At 46.1% G+C, this 25,113-nt stretch overlaps 1 protein-coding gene across 11 annotated transcripts in view; it reads left to right on the top strand.

Annotated features, from left to right (window-relative positions):
• The window catches only part of SYNE2 (spectrin repeat containing nuclear envelope protein 2), a 233,603-nt gene that overhangs the window by 104,454 nt on the left and 104,036 nt on the right, over window positions 1–25,113 (top strand). For all 11 annotated transcript variants that reach the window (XM_088673909.1, XM_088673903.1, XM_088673923.1 and 8 more), the window contains 12 exons: window positions 1,666–1,821; window positions 3,176–3,450; window positions 5,332–7,411; window positions 8,753–9,075; window positions 11,201–11,345; window positions 12,597–12,815; window positions 14,042–14,310; window positions 15,909–16,077; window positions 17,645–17,800; window positions 20,787–20,927; window positions 22,524–22,709; window positions 23,770–23,907. In XM_088673909.1, coding sequence (XP_088530035.1) covers window positions 1,666–1,821; window positions 3,176–3,450; window positions 5,332–7,411; window positions 8,753–9,075; window positions 11,201–11,345; window positions 12,597–12,815; window positions 14,042–14,310; window positions 15,909–16,077; window positions 17,645–17,800; window positions 20,787–20,927; window positions 22,524–22,709; window positions 23,770–23,907 — 4,257 coding nt within the window. The remainder of the gene's footprint in view (window positions 1–1,665; window positions 1,822–3,175; window positions 3,451–5,331; window positions 7,412–8,752; window positions 9,076–11,200; window positions 11,346–12,596; window positions 12,816–14,041; window positions 14,311–15,908; window positions 16,078–17,644; window positions 17,801–20,786; window positions 20,928–22,523; window positions 22,710–23,769; window positions 23,908–25,113) is intronic.

Genomic DNA, 25,113 nt, shown 5'->3' with positions numbered 1-25,113 from the left:
TTTCCCAACATCAAGGTCTTTTCCAAGGATTCTTCTCTTCTCATGAGGTGGCCAAAGTATTGGAGCCTCAGCTTCACGATCTGTCCTTCCAGTGAGCACTCAGGGCTGATTTCCTTAAGAATGGATAGGTTTGATCTTCTTGCAGTCCATGGGACTCTCAAGAGTCTCCTCCAGCACCATAATTCAAAAGCATCAATTCTTCGGCGATCAGCCTTCTTTATGGTCCAGCTCTCACTTCCATACATCACTACTGGGAAAACCATAGCTTTAACTATACAGACCTTTGTAGGCAAGGTGATGTCTCTGCTTTTTAAGATGCTGTCTAGGTTTGTCATTGCTTTTCTCCCAAGAAGCAGGGGTCTTTTAATTTTGTGACTGCTGTCACCATCTGCAGTGATCAAGGAGCCCAAGAAAGTAAAATCTCTCACTGCCTCCATTTCTTCCCCTTCTATTTGCCAGGAGGTGATGGGACCAGTGGCCATGATCTTGGTTTTTTTGATGTTGCGCTTCAGACCATATTTTGCGCTCTCCTCTTTCACCCTCATTAAAAGGTTCTTTAATTCCTCCTCGCTTTCTGCCATCAAGGTTGTGTCATCTGCATATCTGAGGTTGTTGATATTTCTTCCGGCAATCTTAATTCCGGCTTGGGATTCATCTAGTCCAGCCTTTCGCATGATGAATTCTGCATATAAGTTAAATAAGCAGGGAGACAATATACAACCTTGTCGTACTCCTTTCCCAATTTTGAACCAATCAGTTGTTCCATATCCAGTTCTAACTGTAGCTTCTTGTCCCACATAGAGATTTCTCAGGAGACCGTAGGTACAGTCAAACCTTGGTTGTTGAGCATAATCCGTTCCGGAAGCACGTTTGACTTCTGAAATGTTCTACAACCGAGGCGCATCTTCTGATTGGTTGCAGGAGCTTCCTGCACTCAAGTGGAAGCCGCGTCGGACATTTGGCTTTTGAAATCCAGAGCATTTACTTCTGGATTTTCAGCATTTGTGAGCCGAAATGTTCCAGAACGGAGGTGTTTTGCACCTGAGGTTTGACTGTACAATGCCCTTAGAATGAAGGGAGGGCAATAAATGAATGAACAAGAGTCAGGACTGAAGAACAAGGCGGGACTGAGCCAGACCCAAAGGATGACCAAGGACAAGAGACCAGCAGGGTCCAGGAGCACTTTGTCACTCAAGCAAGACTCAACTGGAACAGGAAGCACTTTATATATATTTTTTCCAGTCCAGGAGGATTCAGTGGGTGCAATCACTTTGGAGCTTTGAATGATTTCTCTTAAGAAGCTGTTCGCTGCAGTTCAGAATTCACTAGGTGAGAGAACTGCACACAAATCCACAAGATCCCAGCACTGGATTAGGGTCTCCACTTCTTCCTCAGTTCTGATTTGGAAGCACCACAGCCTCCTGGGTTTTGCACAGAACCTCCAGCAAAAAATCGCTTCGCTGAATAACCGCAGCCAACACGATGCATCTAAGACGAAGGAGATGACTTCTTCCCGGACGATCTGGCTTCCGACTGTGTTTGAGCCCTTCTGTTTGAGATTAACTTCTGGATCAACCACATAGAAATAAATGCTGAGTTGCAGAGTGAGCCAAATGAAAGCAGTGTGTTGAGTGTTGATTACCTGTTTGTGTTTTGTGTTTTCAGGGCTCTGAGATGGAAATGGTTTCGCAGGGGGGTCATCTTCCTGAAGACCAGGCAACTGCAGATTACGCAGAGGTGGTGCAGAGGGTCAAGAAAGCGAAAATCTCGGCTGCAGAGTTAGACATTGTGTTGATGAATGATCAACTGAGGGAAATAGAGGTATGGAAAGAAGAGACTCGGGGCTCAACCACACATCCACTTGTTTCGCTGCTTCCCCCTGGGAAAACGCACTGTTCACCACTGAATTGGAGCCAGCCTCAAATCACGTTTTTTTTTCCAGGTTGATGTTTGCTCTAATTTAGCGCTAAAGAGTGGGTTTTCCCAGGGAGAAGCAGCAGGGCAAAAGGAAGACCGCTCGGATTTGTCCCTAAAAAGCATGGGACACACAAAAAGCTGCTTTCTAGGCACGAGATAAGCAGGTGTGAACAAGCCCTTGTTCATTTATCCTTTCAATAATCTCTGGCTACATATGAAGTGCCCGCTACCCTCTCACCCTTTTGCTCAATCACATGCACATAGTGACATGGAAGCTACTTACCGTAGGCATGGTGCAATCCTGCACCACCAAGAAGGGCATGTAAATATTCCAGCCTTCTTATTTACTTATTTTTTAAATTTCTATACTATGTTCCATCCAATTTGGGCTTCGGGACAATTCACAGAAGGGTAGAAATAATGTAGTACAATAACGCAATAACCTTGATAATAAGGCACATTAAATAAAACCTTTTATGGAGCAGTCCTATGCCCTCAGAATGCAGGTGAGGGGCCATAGGTTGCTACAGGCATCCTTCTTTGCTGGCAGAGGGAAGGGCATGTGGTTAGAGCTCTCTCTCTCTCTCCCTCCCTCAGCCCCCAGAACAGTGCCAGAAAGCTCTCTCACCATTGCTCTTCCCTAACGGTAATTTGGTCAGAATTTGGGCCTTCTGGGAACGTATTAGAGGAGGCCTCAGACTGATCGGATCCAAATTCCCACCATTCTCCTGCCATTTCCCTGAAAAGGGCAAAAGGTGTGCCAGTCCTGATGCTAAATTATTATTATTTTTTAAGGCCAAACTGGGGGGAAAATTATACCGAATCACACTACTGAGCCACCCAACCTTACGTTTGTAAATTAAAATGATGGCACGTTGCAGTAAACCATAGTTAATGGTTTACTGTAAAGGTGCGCATATCGACTGCTTTGCTCCTTTCCCACTGTTGTGCAGGAGAAGCAATCCATGACCTGTGGGTTGGGTGTTATATCCGATCCGAGGATCGTGGTTTGTTTTTCTCCACCAAAACACGATAAATAGGCAAGGTTTGTTCTTGGCTTACTGGACATGGTTTTTTGGAGCAGAACAAACCACGATCCTCGGTTCCGAAGTGACGCTGAGCCTGAGATCATGGCCTGCTTCTTCTGTATGCCAGAGCGGAGGAGCAAAATTGTGTGAGATTAGCAAGGATGGCTTATCATGATGTGCAGACAAGGCCGTTCCATTAAAAAAACCTCTCTTCCTGGTCTTCTGACTAGAATTTGTGCACTCTACTGGAAAGGCAAAGCTCTGCCAGAAAACAGAGAGCCAAAACTTCTTCGTTGTGGGAAGGAGAATGCTTGACTCCTGCAGAAGGTGTGCCAGATTCAGACAGCGTGGTGGCTTCTAGTTGGGACAGGCTACTGGAGGATATAATGTCTGCTAAAAAGGCCAAGCAGGCGCAGCTTCATTCACTGAATAATTACCAAGCATGTCTCGCCGCTGTCCAGTCTTCAATGAAACATTTTTCGGAGGAAAAAGAAAACCTCAAAACGTGAGTACATGGGACAGATTTCTACATCACCTAGACACAACTTTGCTGGCAGGAGTTGCTAGGCTCGACCTCTGTTGTTTCCACTTAAAAGGATATTATTATTATTATTATTATTATTATTATTATTATTATTATTATTATTTATACCCTGCCCATCTGGCTGGGTTTCCCCAGCCACTCTGGGCGGCTTCCAACAGAAAAATCAAACACAATAAACTATTAAACATTAAAAGCCTCCCTGAACAGGGCTGCCTTCAGATGTCTTCTAAAAGTCTGGTAGTTGTTTTCCTCTTTGACATCTGTTGGGAGGGCGTTCCACAGGGCAGGCGCCACCACCGAGAAAGCCCTCTGCCTAGTTCCCTGCAACTTGGCTTCTCGCAACGAGGGAACCGCCAGAAGGCCCTCGGTCCTGGACCTCAGTGTCCGGGCAGAATGATGGAGGTGGAGACGCTCCTTCAGGTATACTGGACCAAGGCTGTTTAGGGCTTTAAAGGTCAGTACCAACACTTTGAATTGTGCTCGGAAACGTACTGGGAGCCAATGTAGATCTTTCAAGACCGGTGTTATGTGGTCTCGGCGGCCGCTCCCAGTCACCAGTCTAGCTGCCGCATTCTGGATTAGTTGTAGTTTCCGAGTCACCTTCAAAGGTAGCCCCACGTAGAGCGCAGATAAGGCAGATCACTGCCTCTAAGACGGGTCAGGAGATCTTCCTGCCTTAGCATAGGACTGGGTAAAACATGAATGTCGGTGATCTTTTCAGGGGTGTTGCACTTGGGCACTTGGATTTTGTTCCTTCTTATCAAAAACTAAACGTAAAACCTGACATCCTAAGTAATTGCAACTGGGGGAGGTGTGTATTTTAATTGATTAATAAACGTTTAATTGACTTGTTTACTTGAGTCTTTGACTAAGGCTTCAGTCCTATGCATGTAAGACTAAAATTCAATACAAATTGGGCCTTTGGTATCTAGTTAGTGGTAGGGGAAGGGACGCAGGTGGCGCTGTGGGTTAAACCACAGAGCCTAGGGCTTGCCGATCAGAAGGTCGGCGATTCGAATCCCTGCGACGGGGTGAGCTCCCATTGTTCAGTCCCAGCTCCTGCCAACCTAGCAGTTCGAAAGCACATCAAAGTGCAAGTAGATAAATAGGTACTGCTACAGCGGGAAGGTAAACGGCGTTTCCGCGTGCTGCTCTGGTTCGCCAGAAGCAGCTTTGTCATGATGGCCACATGACCTGGAAGCTGTACGCCGGCTCCCTCGGCCAATAACGCGAGATGAGCGCCGCAACCCCAGAGTCGGTCACGACTGGACCTAATGGTCAGGGGTCCCTTTACCTTAACCTTTACACAAATCTAAATTTTGGTTTCTCATTCCCCACCTCCCTTAAATACACTTCTCCACATTTCTAAATCCATTCACGATATTTATTTATTTATTTAAAGGGTCCTCTTGAACATTCACCAGCATTTTAGTGTGAATTTCTCCCCACATAACACGTGTTTATATTCAAAATTTGCCGAATACCCACATTTCCCCAAAGCATATTTCCCCAATGCAATGTGTGTGTTACTTTTGCTAAAAGGTGCATTATTATGCAGACCTTGTCACAATATATGCCGTATTGTATATGTGCATTGTTTGGGTGGAGAACTACATTGTGAAATTGGAAGGATGGCTCCCTTTCGGTTCATGTATTGTTCTGGAGAGTGAAAATCAGTTTAGGTTCACTTTTCAATGCAAACTGGACAGAATTTCTTGCTGATCTCTAGTTACTGCCTGTGAAATATCGTCCTGAGTAGCTTGTTCGGCTGGTGTGTTTTGAGCAAAATAGCCTTTCAAAATGTTAAATAGATTTTTACTCCTTTTCTCTTTCTTTTGGAAGGGTACCCCCGTCGGAAGACACAGTTCTCCTGGAGAATATCCAGAAATGCTTGGATTCTATACAAAAAGGGAAAACCCTTTTGCAAAAGCTGAAGGCTGAACAAGGAAGCCTATCTAGACACCTAACCAGGATGGACAAGGAGTTAATCCAAAGCCAAGTGGCTCAGATAGACCAGTGGTGGAAACAAATGGAAGACACGCTTAAAAGGAAGCAGATCCGGGTTGCAGCGCAAGCCAGTGAATTTAAGGTTTTCATGGATAAAGCACAGGAGCTCCAAAAGTTGCTGCAGCAGCAGCACTGTTTGCAAACAGGCGTGGACACCCACAACCAAGCACACTCGGCGTTGATGGCCACAGAAGTACAGACGCTTAAAAATAGTGTTTCTATGTTAAAAAGTGGTGCAGAGATGCAGATGAAGAGGATGTGGACCGAGACAGGGAAGAGAGCTCTGGAAAGCGCAATAAATGATTTGCAGACTCGAGTGGAGGAACTAGAGCAGCTGACCCCTACGGAAGATGCCCAAAGAAGTGGCCGTTATCCTCAGGCGTATGGCATCACAAGGAAGATTGAAGAGGCTGTTTTGTGGGCCAGAGTCTCGTCGCCCCACCTGGACGGGAAGGTAGCGCTTTTCCCAGACAATCTGATGTTGGAAATTGAAAGCTGCAAGGTGCTGATCGGTGCCGCCGAGGAGAAGAAGGCAGGTGTCATGCAACTGGTTGACGAGGCACGGCGCATCGCTCCCCAGTTGGAATCGGGCGAAGCTTCTGCCCTCGCTCTCCTTTCGGAGCAGTTGCAAACCTGCTACAAAGACCTTGTTCCGAGATTAGTTGAGCGGTTGGAGCAGCTGGAATCTCAGCTCGGAAAGAGACGGCAGCTTTTTGCAGACACCGAAAAATTGCAAGCAAAACTTAAAGAAGCAGAGAGAATATCCAGGCCGGGTGCCGGTGATACAGGCCTGAAGTCAGAAATGGACCATTGGCATGCCGCCGTAGAAAAGTCTGCAAAGGAGATCGAGGAAGCAAAAGGTATTGTAGTTGCATCCCCTCAGGGGCTAAATGTATTTGAGCAGTTGTTTCTCAATGACTGCTTGAGAAGCCTCCAGAGCAGAACTGAAAGAGCTCACAGGCTAAACCAGATTAACCGCCATACAGCAGAAAACAAGGTAGATGCCTATGAAAAAGTCACAAGGAAGCTGATGTCATTGGAGCAGGATCTTTGCAGACTCCAGCGTGAGGAATTGGAACTGGACAAGGCAGATGTGGACCAAGACATTAAGGGTAAATTGTTTGTGCTTAAAGAGAGAGCAGTAGCCATCCAGTCAAGTTTGTTGCACTTAGAAAAGTACAAGGAGATTTGGGAATGCCTGCATCTGAAGTGGGATGTACCAGACCTTGAGAAATTGCAAGGCGAGTGCTGCAAGCTGAAACGTAAACTTGAGCAGAGGGTTAACTGTTCTGCAGAGGGCGACGAGCGCAGAACGGCACTCGCTGAAGTTGAGGCTCTCATCTCCATTATACAGAAACACTGTGATGTTTTAAAAGATTGTTCCGACTCTATTGCCTCTGAAACCAGTCCGATGTCAGAGAAGACTTTAAGTTGGAAAGTGCAGCATGCCAGGCACTTAACTCAGGAGGCACTCAGGCTCTTAAGCAAAAGCAGGGCCTTTGCTCCTTCTTTCAAGGAGGCCAAGATGCAGCAAATAAAGAGCTTGGGCGAGAAAATAGATGGGCTGGGACAAGAGATCCAATCTAAGATACAGGCTGTTCAAGAAAAATGCGGGCACGAGCAAGGTTTCCAGAGCAAGCTGGGTCACAGTTTAGCAGCTTTAAAGCAAATTAAATCCGAGCTCCAGCGGCCCATTCTACTTGACATGGAAACACAGACGATCCAATGTGAAACTATGTACTGTAAAGTGATTGAAGATGCTGCAGAAGTAGAATCTCGCGCTGCTGAAGATTCAATTAATAGAAAGAGGGCGTCTCAGGAAGAACAATCTTCCCTCCCCGATAGTTTGCAGAGGGAACTGGATGAACTGCAGAGCCTGAAAGTACAGCTGAAATCTGACCTTGTTGCACGTAAAGTGAGTAATCCTAGATACTATCTTGTTTATCCTGTTGGCCTTTCTGCAGAGGTTCTTTCTGCAGAAGCAGATCTCCGGCCTACCCTGCATGGCTCCACTGGCCTACTCTAGATTAGTGCTGGTCTTCTCTGAGCAGCAACGGCTTCTAGTAACAGGCTGCCTGACAGGCCTTCGAATGGGGGACTGTCCTCTATAAAGTAGGAGATGTGACCACATGGTGGTCCCTAAGTGGAATATTCACCTGTCACACATCTTTTACCGGTCACCATCTCTAACATTTGAGATGCCTGGTGAAGAGTTTGATGAATGGCAGGTTCCAATAGCAAAGGGATTCTTGACCGCCGGGGTTTGTATGCATGCTTTTCATGCTGTTCTTATTTGTCTTGGTTTTTCACATTAGTAAGCCACATTGAAGATTAGTTGCCATTTTTCCTATTGTTGGCTGAGCCAGGGGCCAGGCAGAAGCATACCACCAGAATTGCAGGCCCGGCTAACCAAAAGTTCATGTCCAGCCTCTTATGAGGCATTAGCCAACACAATTAAATCTACTAGCTTGAGGATTTCTAGGTTTTGGGGCCATCACTGAAAAGGCCTTCCTACTAGTTAGATGTTAACTCAGGGGTTGGCAACCTGTGGCCCATAGGCCACAAGCAGCCTATGGAGGTCGTTTTAAACAGCCCACAAGCCTCCCCCGAACCGAGCTGCCTGCTCGGCAAGTCCCTGCAATCCGGCCCACAGAGCGATCTCCATGGGAATGAACCGGCCCAGGCGAGGTGAATCTTGCCGACCCCTGCGTTAACTTAATCTCTGAAATGGACTTAATCTGGAGCACAGCTATATTGGCAGGTCTTATCGCATCAGGGCAGAGTAAAGGTAAAGGGACCTCTGACCATTAGGTCCAGTCACGACCGACTCTGGGGTTGCGGCGCTCATCTTGCGTTATTGGCCGAGGGAGCCAGCGTACAGCTTCCAGGTCATGTGGCCAGCATGACTAAGCTGCTTCTGGCAAACCAGAGCAGCGCACGGAAACACCATTTACCTTCTCGCTGTAGCGGTACCTATTTATCTACTTGCACTTTGACGTGCTTTCGAACTGCTAGGTGGGCAGGAGCTGGGACCAAGCAACGGGAGCTCACCCCGTTGCGGGGATTCGAACCGCCGACCTTCTGATCGGCAAGCCCTAGGCTCTGTGGTTTAACCCACAGCGCCACCCACATATGAAATAAAAGCATATGAAATATGAGTAGCATATGAAATAAAAGGTGTGTTTTTCCCACCCATGCAATCTTGTGGCATTTTTAAGTTGCGTTTTAAAAAATACAATTTTGTTAACCTGTGCAGAGTGCCTTAAATGAAGCCTTTGGGACTGTGAAGTCTTACAAAGAAGCTGTCCGAAGGGTTGCCGACCTCCTCAACCAGCGTGAAGCCCTTTTCTGCACTCCTCTGCTCACTCTGGATGAGCTTGAAGAGCCCAGCCTCCTCTCTCACCAGAGACAAGAAGAACTTGAGTCTGCGATGTCTCAAGTAGAAGCGTTGACCTCCACGATGGAAAGCATCATCGAACCACAGGCCAAACTGCAACTGGAAAAAACCCTTGGCGATCTCGTTTCTAAGAGTTTGATAGCAAGAGAGCAGGAGCAAAAGAGAAAATCTGATGTGCAGAGGTAGGGCGTCGGTTCTCATCGCTTTAGAAATCTGGCTAGTGGAGAGTTGAAGCAAGGAGCTGGGGGGGACCTTTTCACACTGAGGGCCACATTTCCTATTGGGCAACCTGAGGGCCACATGCAATTGGTAGCATGGGGCCAGAGGTAAACATGGGCAGAGCAGTAAATGTGAATTGCACAGTAGGCTGGTTTCTACATGCACCACCCTTCTTTTTAAATTTCCTCAATCTAGGCAAGCAAGAGGCATTCTTATCAGGGTTCAAGGACACATTCATTGTGCAAACAAGGGCCAGTGGGGGGGGTGTACCCTGTGCTGAGTTAAGAAGATCAGGTAGAGAAAATAGTAGGGGGTGCTTTGGGCCCCCAGACCCCAGGTTCTTCACTCCTGCTGTAATATAATCCTGGGCAGGCAGTACTTCTGTTGGGGGACATGTTGTGCTCCTTCTGGGATAGTGTGTCCACCTTTGGTCCCCACCTTGCACTTAGCTCTCACCTGTGGCTCCTAGAAGCTGTCAGCATGCAACAGCGGCCACACCCTGGAAATGGCTTCGACTGGCCGGTTAAACCAGGTGAAGGTAGCCGATGGGTCTCAAGTCCTCTGTGAGTTAGGGACTTTCCCTGCATGCGAAGACAGGCTCTGTCAGATTGAACGGACAAGACCAATAGTGGGTTCCATGGTCAAGAAGGCGGTTTCTGCACATGCTGTAGAGCAGGCATAGGCAAACTCGGCCCTCCAAACGTTTGGGGACTACAACTTCCATCATCCCTAGCTAACAGGACCAGTGGTCAGGGATGATGGGAATTGTAGTCTCGAACCATCTGGAGGGCCAAGTTTGCCCATGCCTGCTGTAGAGGGAAGTGAGGGGCAGGTGGGGCTCATCCACCTGGGAAGGTAGCCAACCTAGAAGCAGGAAAACTCTGACTCTAAACCTCCAGTGCCTTGCGGGATTTCTTCGGTAGAAGAAAAAGCTAAGGAGTGAACCCTACAGAGCCCAGCTGGTGCCAAATGTCTTGCTCTGCTTTCCTTTGCACCGCATCAGCGAGGAGGAGAGGGGAGTTTGTTGTCTGGGCAGTCCACACACACTGCCCTGGCTTGCACCCCAGGGAGGTCACTTTGGTGATGCTAACACAGCGGTTTTACTTTACCCCCAGAGGCGCACTCCGTCGCCTCTTGAGGAAAAGACAAATGCCAAGAGTGCATCATTGTAGCTCGCAGTAAAGTTAACAAACGGCTTGCCTGGGAATAGGCACATGGCCTCCACCATAGCTCCTTCTAGCATCTTTTCCTTGGATGTCCATTTGTGCATGCTGCTTCTGAGCTGAAACAAAGAGATGGTGCTTTTTCTGAGAAGGTAGGGCTTGACAGGGCAGGTGGGGTCTGCTAGGCCCAGGGATAGTGAGTGGGTTCATGTGATACGCTAAGCCAAACGTTGGCTTAGCAAGACCCTACGAACATGGGGACTCCTAGAAATGAGTTTGTTGCCACTTTGCCCCTCCCTGGTCCTTTTAGCTGCCATGCGAAGCTGCACTAAGCCAGGATTTGGCTTTGCTTCCTAACTGGGATATGTAATGTAGCCAAGAACGAGCCAGGTGTTGGTTAAGAGGAGTTGTTGAAAATCACATATCAGAAGTGCAAAGCCACCACTGGATAATAATATTTATTTATTAAAAAAAAAACCTCTTTTGTATACACATTTAGTTTGTGCCACTGGTTAAAACAGGGGTCAGCAAACTTATTCTGCAGGGGGCCGGTCCACTGTCCCTCAGACCTTGTGGGGGGCCGGACTATATTTTGGAAAAAAATATGAACAAATTCCTATGCCCCGCAAATAACCCAGAGATGCATTTTAAATAAAAGGACACATTCTACCATGTAAAAACACCAGGCAGGCCCCACAAATAACCCAGAGATGCATTTTAAATAAAAGGACACATTCCACTAACGTAAAAACACGCTGATTCCCGGACCGTCCACGGGCCAGATTTAGAAGGTGATTGGGCCGCATCTGGCCCCCAGGCCTTAGTTTGGGGACCCCTGGGTTAAAACATTTGGGCTGATCTTTCCATTGGAGGAAAAAAAATGGATGGGTTTTAATTGCTTTGTTTAATGTTGTTGCATTCACAGATGCTTGGAAAAATACAACCGCTTCAAAAAATCCAAAGAGGCGATACATGTTCATCTCAACGATGCGGAAAGGACGCTTCAGAAATCTCTGTACCGCATCCCAGTGTCTTACAAAGAAGCTTTAGAGCAGTCGGAACAAAGCAAGGTGAGAATAATCTTCTTCACCACAGTGGCATGTTTTTAGGATCATAAATTTTTGCAGCACTTCACACATACACACCCACCCACAGTGTAAAGAATCTTTAACAATAATCCTATTAAGCTGCTCACTGTTATGGCTAAACATAGATGCAGCAGTAGCAGCAGCAGCAACAAGTCTATGTTTTAACAGAAAGCAAGTGGCTGCAAGAGCCTTTAGTCTATTCTGTGCCCCCCACAATCGCTGTGGAATGCACAACTTTAGACAGCCACTTGGTGCTTAAATTGGCCCCCTTGGGAGGCAGTTGTGGGCGGAGTATTAGTCATAACCAGGGGCCGGCAAAGTTTTTGTGGCTTGGGCTGGTTCACAGTCCCGCAGACACCACGGTGGGCCGGAGTGCTTGCGCGCGCATGCATGCGCAAATGCTATTTCCGTCTCTCCTTCCAGCGCAGAGGGGGCATGCGCAGCTTCCCATCGGCTGCAGGAGCTTCCTGCGGCTGATGGGAAGCTGGCTAGCATCGCGGAAGGCGATCCCCGCTCTGCTCTGTGCCGGTTTAGTGCGGTGCACGGGAGCCGCCCAAGTGGGCGGCATGGGTCCCTGAGTGGGCAGCAGGTGCCAATGGGCCGGTAAAATGACCCCCATGTGCCGCTTGTGGCCCATGGGCCTTAGGTTGCCGACCCCTGGTCATAACCATGGTTTGTTTAGCCAAAGTCTGGTTTGTCTGTTTGAACTGAACCCTACAAAGTAACCCAGATTTGCTTCTTGGGAACAAAGCAAGATGTAGTTGTTGTTGACCTATGAAGGATGGCTTGCTTTAACTACAGTTCTGCTCTCTGCCCAAACCCAGCAGCTTTGCTTAACCATGGTTTATTTGGTCACCCACCTATGATGCTCACCAAGGTATTAGAGACACCAAGACACGGGCAGCTGGGAAACAAACCACGTTTGGAGAAATCAGCCATGCCTTATTTGCTCACCTGTGAGACTACACATGGCTTGATGGACAAACCGTGGTAAAACAAACCATGGTTTAATTTTATATATGGGCATATTAATTTTATATTTTAGTTTATTGTGCTTGCTGGGTGTGTTTGTACTGTCTTTTAGCTTTATTATGTGATTTGTGGTTTTTTTTAAAAAATAAGCTGCCCTGAGAGACCTACCATGGGATTTAAAACAGGAAAGGCACCTTAAAATAAACAAAAAGAAAATATTTCACTAAAACCAATTGTTTACGCTAATTCTTTCTTCTAAAGATGATGTCCTCCAGGCTGGTCTCAATCGAAGAAGATCTAAGGAAGTTGCGTCAGGACTTGGGGCAGCTGGTTCCGATGTGCAGCGAAAACGATGGTGTGCTGATCGACACCGTTGTGTCGACTTTGTGGCTAAAGTGGCTTTGTTTGCTTGACACTGCAAAAGAATGGGAGGGAAACTGTGAAGAACAGAACCAGGAATGGAAGTCCGTCAGTGAAGAAGTGAGTAATTTGGGGGAGGGGGGCGTCTCATCCAGGTGATCATTCCAGGTTTGGTGTTTCAGAGGCTATTTTAATTCAGGTTGATCTCAAACATAGGACTGTAGCTCAGTGGCAGAGCATGTGCAGGAGGGAAGTTTGTAGAAATATAACAACAACAACAACAATTGCAGGGGGGGGGAGAACTTCCCTTAAAAATAGGGTTGCCAGACTCAATAGAGGACAGGACTTCTGTGCCTTTAATTGCCCTACTCTCTTTTGAGTCTGGAAACCTTAAAGAGAAACCAGCAGACCCTTTGCTTGGAAATTAAACAAAGGGTCTGCTGGTTTCTCTTTAAGGTTTCCAGACTCAAAAGAGAGTAGGGCAATTAAAGAAGAAGAAGAAGAAGAAGAAGAAGAAGAAGAAGAAGAAGAAGAAGAAGAAGAAGAAGAAGAAGAAGAAGAGTTTGGATTTGATATCCCGCTTTATCACTACCTGAAGGAGTCTCAAAGCGGCTAACATTCTCCTTTCCCTTCCTCTCCCACAACAAACACTCTGTGAGGTGGGTGGGGCTGAGAGACTTCAGAGAAGTGTGACTAGCCCAAGGTCACCCAGCAGCTGCATGTGCAGGAGCGGAGACACGAACCCGGTTCACCAGATTACGAGTCTACCGCTCTTAACCACTACACCACACTGGCTCTGAAGTCCTGTCCTCTATTGAGTCTGGCAACCCTACTTAATAATTAATAATAATAATAATAATAATAATAATAATTTATTATTTATACCCCACCCATCTGGCCAGGTTCCCCCAGCCACTCTGGGCGGCTTCCAACAAAATATAAAAATACAGAAATCCATCAAACATTAAAAGCTTCCCTAAACAGCCGATTGAGGACTGAGCATGCTCAGTGGCACAAAATGCTGATTGGTTTTCAGGAGGGAAATGGAGAACAGGTGAGGAGGGGTAATAGAACGGAGCAGCTGAAACAGAAGTGTTGGAAGTCCCTCTTGTATAATATAAATGCACTTACTGCACACAAATACATTACGTTAAGAGCAATAAATAATCATGGCTGTTTTACATTCTCTGTATGAAATACGTGTTATTAACTGCAGTCCTTTATGCATGTTTGCTCGGAAATAAATCCCACTGTGTGTTCAATGTGTACTACTTGCAAGTAAGAGTGCCCAGGATCGTAATCTTGTTCTCTTTCTCCCTCCCCCGGTGGCTATCTTCTTTCTTCAGATGGAACGAGAAAGCATCATTCTAGACAATCTTCAGGAAGAACTGCCCGAAAACCCGAAAGAAAAGGAGACAGCCAGCAGAGTGGAGCTGGAAGAATTCCTGGAATGTACAAATATTTATGGAGAAAGTGTGAATGCTGAGGAACTGTTGTTGCGCTTAATACTTCAACGCGTCAGGAGCATTCTCAGGGTCCCCGAATGTCCGTCTGCGGAGGGAGGAGGCCTTCCTGTTATGAATGAAATCCATACCATGCAGAATCGAACAAAAGAGTAAGTCTAAGTAAATGTTGAGCCATACACACATTTATGCTTGGCTTGGAAGAAGTGGACGGAGAAACGTTCTTCTTCATTTCTCATGAGTCTTAAGACTCTGAATCCTCTACTGAAGCCAAATGTGGGAGATTCAGGACACATAAAAGGAAACACCTTCCCACAGTAAAGCATAATTGTAATTGTAAGCCAATGTGGTGTAGTGGTTAAGAGCGGTAGACTCGTAATCTGGGAACCGGGTTCGCGTCTCCGCTCCTCCACATGCAGCTGCTGGGTGAGCTTGGGCTAGTCACACTTCTCTGAAGCCTCTCAGCCCCACTCACCTCACAGAGTGTTTGTTGTGGGGGAGGAAGGGAAAAAGGAGATTATTAGCTGCTTTGAGTCTCCTTAAAGGTAAACGGACTCCTGACCATTTGGTCCAGTCATGACTGACTCTGGGGTTGTGGTGCTCATCTCACTTTATTGGCCGCAGGGTAGTGATAAAAGCGGGTTATCAAATCCAAACTCTTCTTCTAAAGCAGGGAAAACCCGTGGCCCTCCAGGTGTAGCGAGACTCCAGCTCCCATCAGCCCCAGCCAATACTGGTAAAGGATTATGGGAGCTGTAGTCCAGCAACACCTAGAGAGCCACAGGTTCCTTGGGCCTAGTTTAAAAGTGATAAATCTAACCAATTAATTACTCATAGCGTATTTTTGTGCAGTAGCAGGTGGGTTGGCGCAGCATCGCTCCCCTGGCTTCCCAAAACTGTGTTACTAAGAGGAGGGGTTACTAAGAGCAGGGGTCTTGGCATGGCGTGGACACGGTGGCAGGAGCATCAGATTGGCTCCTGCCGCCACAGCCGCACCATGCCGAGCTCCCCCACTGCTTTGCCTCTCCCTACCTCCCAATACCCAGGTGGAGGACCCAGGTGGCACTGTGGGCTAAACCACTGAGCCTAGGGCTTACTGATCAGAAGGTCGGCGGTTCGAATCCCTGTGACGGGGTGAGCTCCCGTTGCTTGGTCCCAGCTCCTGCCAACCTAGCAGTTCGAAAGCACGTCAAAATGCAAGTAGATAAATAGGAACCGCTATAGCGGGAAGGTAAACCGCGTTTCCATGTGCTGCTCTGGTTCGCCAGAAGCGGCTTTGTCATGCTGGCCACATGACCTGGAAGCTGTACACCGGCTCCCTCGGCCAATAATGCGAGATGAGCGCGCAACCCCAGAGTCGGTCACGACTGGACCTAATGGTCAGGGGTCCCTTTACCTTTACCTCCCAATAAATGACAGCAATGTATGGCATGGGGAAGCTGGGAGATCAAAACATCCCCACTCACACTGCCCCACCACCCACTACTGATTGTGTATGACGATCCTTAAGCCCACAATCCCAAATGTACTTACTTGGGAGTAAGCCTCATACTTCTAAGTAGACATTGTTTGGTAATAGTTTTGAAGATAGAGAAGCTCGGCAGTTTTCAGTGAGTGGAAATGAAAGCTGTGCTTGAGTTTAAGGCCTTTAGAAACCAGGTAATGGGCTCATGTTAGGAGCCTGCTAGAACTCAAGATTCTAGCTTCCCTTGACACCTCCCCTTAATATTACGACTTGCGATTTTCCCAGGCTCTTCCAAAAGGCTCAAAAGCAAAAGGATGCTGTGCAGTCTGAAATTGAAGAGCGGGACAAGGTGAACGAGGAGATCGGCGCTTTGAAGGCTTCATTACATGACACTGAATCTTTGCTCCATGAAACAGACTTAGAACCACTTAATGAAAAGACAGCGAAACTTGAGGTTGGTAAAACATCCACTGTCATGCTTTGTGGTTGCAATGGAACTTCAGGGTGGGGTCTTCATAGATGGGGCGCTGATAAAACAGACCGTAAAATTTGTGATATTACCATGCAAAAATGACAAAAAATTAGTGGGGGGAGGCAAATGATGGGGCTGCGGACCCCCTGGGTACCTTCTGCGGACCCCCAGGGGTCCCCAGACCCCTAATTGGGAACCACTGATCTACACCAAACATTCAAAGCAGTATCAAACCACTTTAAGCAGCTGTGGCTTCCCCGCAAAGAATCCTGGGAACTGTAGTCTGTTAAGGCTTCTGAGGGTTGTTAAGAGAGCCCTATTCCCATAACAGAACTACAGTTCCCAGGGTGGTTTAGCAAGCCAACCCTTTCCCCCAGAGAACTCTGGGAACTGTAGATCTATGAGGGCAACAGGGATCTCCTAACTCAGGCATGTCAAACCTGCGGCCCTCCAGATGTTTTGGCCTACAACTCCCATGATCCCTAGCTAGCAGGACCAGTGGTTGGGGAAGATGGGAATTATAGTCCAAAACATCTGGAGGGCCGCAGGTTTGACATGCCTGTCCTAACTACTCTCAGCACCATTAACAAACTACAGCTCCCATAATTCTTTGAGGGAAGCCACGACTCTTTAAAGTAATTTGACACTGCTTTAAATGTATAGCGGGAGTGTGGCCAAAGATAATAGACAGAAGCTGCATCTTATAAAGGGATAACTAGAGAGGCACTTGCATAAATCAACATCAATGCCCCTGGCTACACAAAGGTTCACACACACTGCAAGGCAGCCTCTTTTTATTCATCGAAACAGGCGGTGCCTTCTTTTTTGGGAGGTTATTAGGTGAACAAATGCCCTTAACTTTCCACTTTCCTTCTCTTACTGCAAAATACGTTTATTCGAATCTCAAAGCTCAGTATTTAGGTGCCAGGGAAATGCCTTGGCCTTAGGAGCAACACTTGTAAGTAAAACGTCCTAGAAATTTGGCTGAAAATTTGCTTCTTTTCAGTTGTTTCTGCCATGTAGATCAGATTAAATTTCTGGACCACAAATAGTAGACAACTGTCAAGTTCCTTTTAGCTCATGAAACTGATACTCTTCATGCAGAACTGGGACTGGCTGTTTTTCTCCGATCTTTTCGTTAGAATGGACACAAGAGTTAAATATACCAGCTCTGTTGCTTTTTGTTGCATTTTATTGTTGGTAGGACTTCATTTGGTAAATATGTGGTGTTTTTTTTAAAAAAGGGTTTTCTTCCCACATGCAACAAAACCAAGCTGCGAGGATTAATCACAGATGTATTTTCTGTGCTCAATATATTATTTCATCTGTCAATATGCCTTGACAGGACAATGGAATAGTATCAGGTTTAATTTATTCTTGGGTGAATTGAAAAGCATCATCCGACTAAACAACGCGAGCATCTCTCAGGTTTAACCTGCTTGCCTGCCTAGTCAAAATGAGGCTTTGTACGGCACCCAAAACTACCAGTCCACTTGCTAACCAGAGTGGAGACTCCCCTCCCTAACAATTGCTTCCTTCTCCCTCTTAGGATATCCAGAGAGCCATAGACAGCCAGAAGCAAATTCTCCAGGAGATAATGGATAAGCTACGTATCAAATACTCTGAAATGTATACGATAGTTCCTGTTGAGATTGAAACTCATTTGGAAGACTGCAAGCAAACTTTGCAAGAGCTAGAAGAAAAGGTAAAAGCCACATTTATTTACTCTGATGCTCAGAACAGTTTACATTGGATTTCCGGGTTATTTGCATGCATTTCTTGCTTGACGTTTGGAAAGACCTGGGTTGCTTATGGTCTCTGGTTAAGGCATTGTCCTGATCTATAACTGTGTAGCTTCAACAATAAGAGCATAGAATATAGGAATAGCATTGGAGGCCGACATATATTAAGTCAGACTATTGCTCCATCTAGCTCAATGTTGTTTACACGGACTGGCAGCGGCTTTCCAGGGATTTAGGCAGAGGTCTCTTCCTGGAGAAGACAGGGATCAAACCAGGGACCTTCTGCATACCAAACAGATACCCTACCACTAGGCTATACCACCGTTCAGTCTTCCCACATGTTTATAAGCCCATTGGCTTATTTGTCAGGCAGATCCTGGGCAGTCTGCTTAGCTTTAACATGACAACAATTCAATGGGAGCTCAGGCTGTTCTTTAATCCCTAAAATGTGCATTGCATGTTCGGGTTTTTTAAAAAATGTGAACATGGATTATCATGGCATTTTCTATTTGAAAATGTTAGTTGCCTTAAAAAGTGTTTTACTGCTTGGTAATAAGAACAATGACTGTAGAAAAGACCGATAATATTAGTTGTATATGCATTCTATTTTGCTGTTTAAAAATAAAAATTGCCAACTTCGTTTGTTTTTGCATTTTTGCAATATAGTCCAGTAATTTGTAATTTGACCTTTCTAGTGAAGTTTAAGGGACGCGGGTGGCGCTGTGGGTTAAATCACAGAGCCTAGGGCTTGTCGATCAGAAGGTTGGCGGTTCGAATCCCCGTGACGGGGTGAGCTCCCGTTGCTCGGTCACAGCTCTTGCCAACCTAGCAGTTCAAAAGCACGTCAAAGTGCAAGTAGATAAATAGGTACCGCTACAGCGGGAAGGTAAACGGCGTTTCCATGTGCTGCTCTGGTTCGCCAGAAGCGGCTTAGTCATGCTGGCCACATGACCTGGAAGCTGTACGCCGGCTCCCTCGGCCAATAATGCGAGATGAGCGCCGAAACCCCAGAGTTGTCCGCAACTGGACCTAATGGTCAAGGGTCCCTTTACCTTTAGTGAAGTTTAAGTAACAGGGAGTCATGAAACAGAGTTTTATAAAATTATGCATGGTATGGAGGACGTGGCAAGAATGATTTCTTTCTGCTTCTCCTGTAATACTTGGACTCAGTGGGGTCATCAAGTGAAAATAAACAGTATGAGATTCAGAAAAGCAAAAGGGAGGCATTTCTTCACACCATCCATAGTTAAACTATGGAATTGCTTGCACAAGAAATGGCAGTGGCAGCCACCAACTTTTTAAGGCTTTAAAAGGAGTGGCAAATTCATGGAGGAGCAGGCTGTTTATCACAATTAACATATCTGTTATATATATCTATTGCTGAAAGCAACAGCATCCTATTGCCCTCTCATGCCCTTCTTCCTGGCTTCCCAAGGGACGGCGGTGGCGCTATGGTTTAAACCACTGAGCTTTTTGGGCTTGCCAATCAGATTTAGTCCTGCTGGCCACATGACCCGGCAAGCTGTCTGTGGACAAACGCTGGTTCCCTCGGCCTGAAGCGAGATGAGCGCTGCACCCCATAGTCACCTTTGACTGGACTTAACCATCCAGGGGTCCTTTAGCTTTACCTTTTACTTTGCCAGGCTTCCCTTAGGAGGCTCTGGTTGGGAAACAGAATGCTGGACTTATATAGACTACTAGCTGTCCCGGCCACGCGTTGCTGTGGCTAATCCCTGTGACTGCCCCCTCCACCCCACCCCGGCTCATCCCTGTGACTCCCCCCACCCTGTCCTGACCTATGACCTATTCTGCCCCCACCCCACCCCGGGTCATCCCTGTGATTGGCCCCACCTTGTCCCCCTCGCAAACCCCTGCGGCCTGGCCGGTTCCCCCGTACTGGTGTTGTTTTCTGTTAAAGGCCCATATTCAGTTGTTTGGAATGTTCTGTTGTGATGTCACTGATAGTATGCAGCTAATGGCAGCAGGTGAGGTGTATGTTCCTTTGACGTCCACTGGAGGGTGCTATTTTTTATTTTTTATTCGGAGAAAATTCCGTTTTTACCTGCCAAAGGTTTGACACGTGTGGAATCTAAGGTTATGTTGGCACTCGCGTATTGGTACTGGGCGCTGTGTCCAAATTTGAACACAATCGGTCAAGCGGTTTCCGAGAAAAGTGGAAAGTCCCAAACATGGACCCTTTACATTTATATATATATAGATTGTTCTAATCCAGCAGGCAGGTTCTCCTTACATCCTTAGAACCCTCAGCAGGATAATATGATTATGTATCTTCTCCCCCCAACCTCTAGAGATTCATAAGGGGGTGATATGATAGCCATGTTCAAATATATAAAAGGATGTCATATAGAGGAGGGAGAAAGGTTGTTTTCTGCTGCTCCAGAGAAGCGGACACGGAGCAATGGATTCAAACTTCAAGAAAGAAGATTCCACCTAAACATTAGGAAGAACTTCCTGACAGTAAGAGCTGTTCGGCAGTGGAATTTGCTGCCAAGGAGTGTGGTGGAGTCTCCTTCTTTGGAGGTCTTTAAGCAGAGGCTTGACAGGCATATGTCAAGAATGCTTTGATGGTGTTTCCTGCTCAGCAGGGGGTTGGACTGGATGGCCCTTGTGGTCTCTTCTAGCTCTAGGATTCTATGATTCTATAAAATGGAGAGATGGCAGATTCGTTCCACATAGAGATAGATGTAGGAAGCATAGAAAGAAAAGAGATGACACAGAGGTTGCCTGAGACGTGGTTTGATGTATAAAGGATTGTTTAAAAAGATCTGTTGGTGGTTTGCAGATTATTGCGATTTAAAGAAGGCAAGAAACCTGAACGTAATTTGAAAGGTCCCGTGTTAGTTTGGTCTTTGTGTTTCTCTTCTTCTCTCTCCCTTCCGTTGCAGGCCTTTTCATTTTGTTTTGGGTGTTGTTTTTAAACCGCTCTAGGTCACCACTGAATCCCTGAAGCTTTCCCCACACTACACGGCAGATAAAAAAATACAAGACATCAGCAAAGGCTTGCAAGCAGTTGAAAACATGCTGCAGCAGAAGAGCAAGAGCACGGCAAGAGCAAAAGAAATCCAGAAGGTATTGATGACTCAACAAGGGTTTTGCTTAGGTCTGTTTATTTAAGATATTTATACCCCACATTTACTCCAAGGTGGCCTACAAGGCTCCTCTTCCCATTTTATCCTCACAACAACCTCTTGGAGGGAGGCTAGGCTGACTGAGAGTGTCAAACCCAACCCAAGGTAACCCAGTGAACTTCACGGCGGAGTGGGGATCTGAACCCTGGTTTCCCAAGTCCTAGTCCAGGGGTCAGCAGACTTGGGGGGGGCGAACCCCCCCATGTGGGGGGCCGGACTATATTTTGAAGGGGGGAAAAGAATGAATTCCTATGCCCCACAAATAACGCAGAGATGTATTTTAAATAAAAGGACACATTCTACTCATGTAAAAACGCCAGGCAGGCCCCACAAATAACCCAGAGATGCATTTTAAATAAAAGGACACATTCTACTCATGTAAAAACACCAGGCAGGCCCCACAAATAACCCAGAGATGCATTTTAAATAAAAGGACACATTCTACTCATGTAAAAGCACCAGGCAGGCCCCACAAATAACCCAGAGATGCATTTTAAATAAAAGGACACATTCTGCTCATGTAAAAACATGCTGATTCCCGGACCATCCGCAGGCCGGATTTAGAAGGCGATTGGGCTGGATCCGGCCCCTGGGCTTTAGTCTGCCTACCCATGTCCTAGTCCAACACTCTAACTGTTACACGCCCCTGGCTCTGCCTGCAGGTTACCTCCCATCCTTGTCTAATGCCTTCCCCAATCTGGTGCCCTCCAAATGATGTTTGGCTCAAACCCACATCAGTCCCAGCCAGCATTACCAGTGGTCAGGGGTGATGGGAGTTGTAGTCCAGCAACAGCTGGGGAGCACCAGGTTGTAGAAGATGGCGTGATGTGTAGCAGACCTGCTCCTTCCCCGGGTCCCACCCTCCACAGTTGCATCGACCAGATTGGAATCCACTGCTTCCATTTTCTACTAACAACAGGTTGTTTCATCCAGTCTATGAAACTTTGTGAGCTGTAAACGATGGTTTGTCTGAACTGGCCTGGATTGTAGACGGTGGCTTGATCTTGGGTTGTTCAGAAAACAACAGAGTTGAAGAAGTAACTATTGTTTGTCTCAGTTTGGGCGAAATGAGCAACTGTGGTTATGATTATCGTTATTTATAAAAATTTATATACGTTCATCCAAGGATCACAGGGCTGTATACAGTATAACAACTCAAAAATGCAGAAATGGATGCTTCTGAACTCCTCCTTGTGGCCAAACTGGTGGAGAGCACTGTAGTAGTTTTGAAACTTGATTTTTAAAATTGTACCCCAAAATTCTGCTTGTTTTCCAACAGTTCTTTTTTACAAACCATTTAAAAATAAATCTGGATGCTAATTATTTCTGTCTTCTAATAATTCCAAGACCACTTTGTTTCGTTCTTCAATTCTAACTGAGCTTGATGGTCTGTTACTGTCATCTTCGCAATCACCTTTTCTTACTCCTGTTTACATTTGTCTCATCCCTAACTGCTGTTGCAAGTGTCTCCAAACAGATCACAAACAGGAATAAAGCCCCTTTTGGTTAATGGATGTGCTGTTTTTGCTGCACGCAGAGAATCTGGGACATGCTGGACCTATGGCATTACAAAATGAACGAACTGGATTCCGAGATTCAAGACCTCGTGGAGCAAGATCCTGGCCAGCAGGGTCAAGAGCTGATGGATCGCTGGATGATTCCGCTGCAACGATACCAGCAAGTCTCTCAGCGGGCTGAGCGCAGAACTGCAGACTTGAACAGGGTAAGAGATAGCTGGGGACAATGGAAAGGCAGACCCGGCTAATCAAATGTCCAATGTGGGTAGCTCAGTTGGTTAGAGCATGCTGCTGATAATGCCAAGGTTGGAAGTTCGATCCCTGTAGGGTATAGTAATGCAGAGCTGGAAACATTTGACGACACAAAGGAAGTTTCTGCAAAAGTACCCAGTGTTGCTAATATTCTTCTTTGTTGTATCCAATTCCCCCCCCCATATTGTTAATACACCCTCCCTCCCCATGTCCCCCCAGCTCTCATATTCTAAACCAGGAATGGAAACCTATGGTGAAAAAGCTATTTTCCGGATAGGTGTCACGAGCAGCTACACAGCTTATTGAAATTGCTTTGCAGCAGCTTTCAACAATCTCTTTTTAAAATAATAATAATAATAATATTTATTCATTTTATAAGAAAACATAGACACACAACAAAAACAAAACTATTATTCTTACATAACATAACTTTTCTTAACATCATTAGGTGACTTCCCCCAGACGCCCCCATCTGAATTTCATTTCTAATCAACTTTGGCAATTTCCCAATTTTAAAATTAAATAAATTTTTATATTAAAACATCCTACATACATAAATTTAACCTAAATCCTACATTAACACCGAAAGCCTATATCACTTCCCTAAGGTATTTAAGATGTTATATATTAAAATACTTTTTTTCCAACTATCATTAAATTTCTTCGAATCAACTTCTACCATCTCCTCTTCCTGGTCATGTAATCTCCCAGTCAGTTCGGCAAGTTCCATAATCCTTCATCTTACACAATATATATGGCATACGAAAAACATATAACATCTATCTTCTATCCCTAATTCCCAATAAATGGCTTCTAATTTTTTTACTTTTACTTTGGGGCACATCCACATGTGGTAAAAGGTTCATTCCTTTTTCTTTACATTTTCAACACTTTCATTTCATCATATTATCTTCCATTACTGTAATTACCATAAAGCTGAAACCTTTCAACAATCTCAGGGCTTCGTTCGTTCAGCCTAGTGTAAAAATGATAATGTGGTGTTTTATGCTAAAGGCTACCAGCAAGATGGAAGAATGTGAAGAACTCCTGAAGAGCACCCAGGTTTGGCTTGAAAACACCAACCGTCTGCTCACAGAGGAAGCTAAAAGTGACTCTGCAAAAGCTTTGAACAAGCATGCTGATGCACTTCAAGTAAGTGGATAATCAACTTGGCTACGTTGAGAGGCCCAAAGTCTTGCATGGGGCGCAAGTGGCTTGTGAATTCAGTGCTGCTCACACTTGCAAGTTTTGTATAGCCTCCCTATGACATTATCCAAATCAAAATGCCACCCCATATCCCCCCTCGCCATGATTTAATCTAGATTTACTGTTTCCACAGAAAATCTATCAAGGCACGAACAGTAAATTTGGATTAAGTCAGGGTGCAGTTGGGGAAAATAGAATGGCATTTTGATAAGTACAGTGTTGTGGACATGCAAAAAGGTTAAAAACTTCTGGGAAATGATATATAATGAGTTGGGAGGGGGGGATGTTTAAAAAGACGTTTGTTAAAACCCCAGAAGCTTTTCTTTTAGGCATAACAGGTGTAAATATACCCAGGGCTCATAAATCTCTTTTTATGTATGCTACTACAGCAGCACAAATGGTGTATGCTCAGAGCTGGAGGGAAGAAACAACACCAACAAAGGAAGAATGGCAGACAAAGTTCATAGAATATGTAGAAATGGCAAGACTGACAAATGGAATAAGAGATCAGGATAAAAAATTATTTGAGGAAGATTGGAAATGATTTACGGAATATTTAGAGACATATTGTAAACATATTAAGAAGTTAACACTAATAGAATAAATTTGGCAGTAAGAAAAAATATTGAGGTATAAAGATGATGGTGGCCCGGCCACGCGTTGCTGTGGGTCAGTCTGTTAAATGGACCCTCAGAGTCCCCCTTCAGACTCCCCTCACCTTCAGAGTCCCCCTTCATTTTGTTGAAATGCTTTACGCGTGTTCTGTTTACACAGGGTCATCCCTGTGATCCCCCCCTACCCAGGCCCGACCCATGAGCTATCCCATCCCCTCCTCCCCCCACCCCGGCTCATCCCTGCGGTTCTCCCCACCCTGTCCCGACCCATGAGGTATGCCGCCCCCTCCTCCCCCCACCCCTGGCTTATCCCTGTGGCTGGGCATACCCTGTCCCGACCCATGACCTATCCCGTCCCCTCCCCCCACCCCACCCCGCTCATCCCTGTGATTGGCCCCACCCTGTCCTGACCCATGACCTATCCTGACCCCTCCCCCCCACCCCCCACCCAGGCAAGCCCCCACCTCCACTCGGCCCAGTCTGGAAAGGCGAGCCAAGATGCTGTGGAGACGGAAGCTTTCCTAGGTGCAGTACCAGT

Source organism: Zootoca vivipara, chromosome 1 (assembly GCF_965207765.1).
Source record: "Zootoca vivipara chromosome 1, rZooViv2.hap1.1, whole genome shotgun sequence".
Taxonomy (NCBI): Eukaryota; Metazoa; Chordata; class Lepidosauria; order Squamata; family Lacertidae; genus Zootoca; species Zootoca vivipara.
Note: the sequence above shows the minus strand (reverse complement) of the source record. Positions and strands in the feature narration are given on the sequence as shown.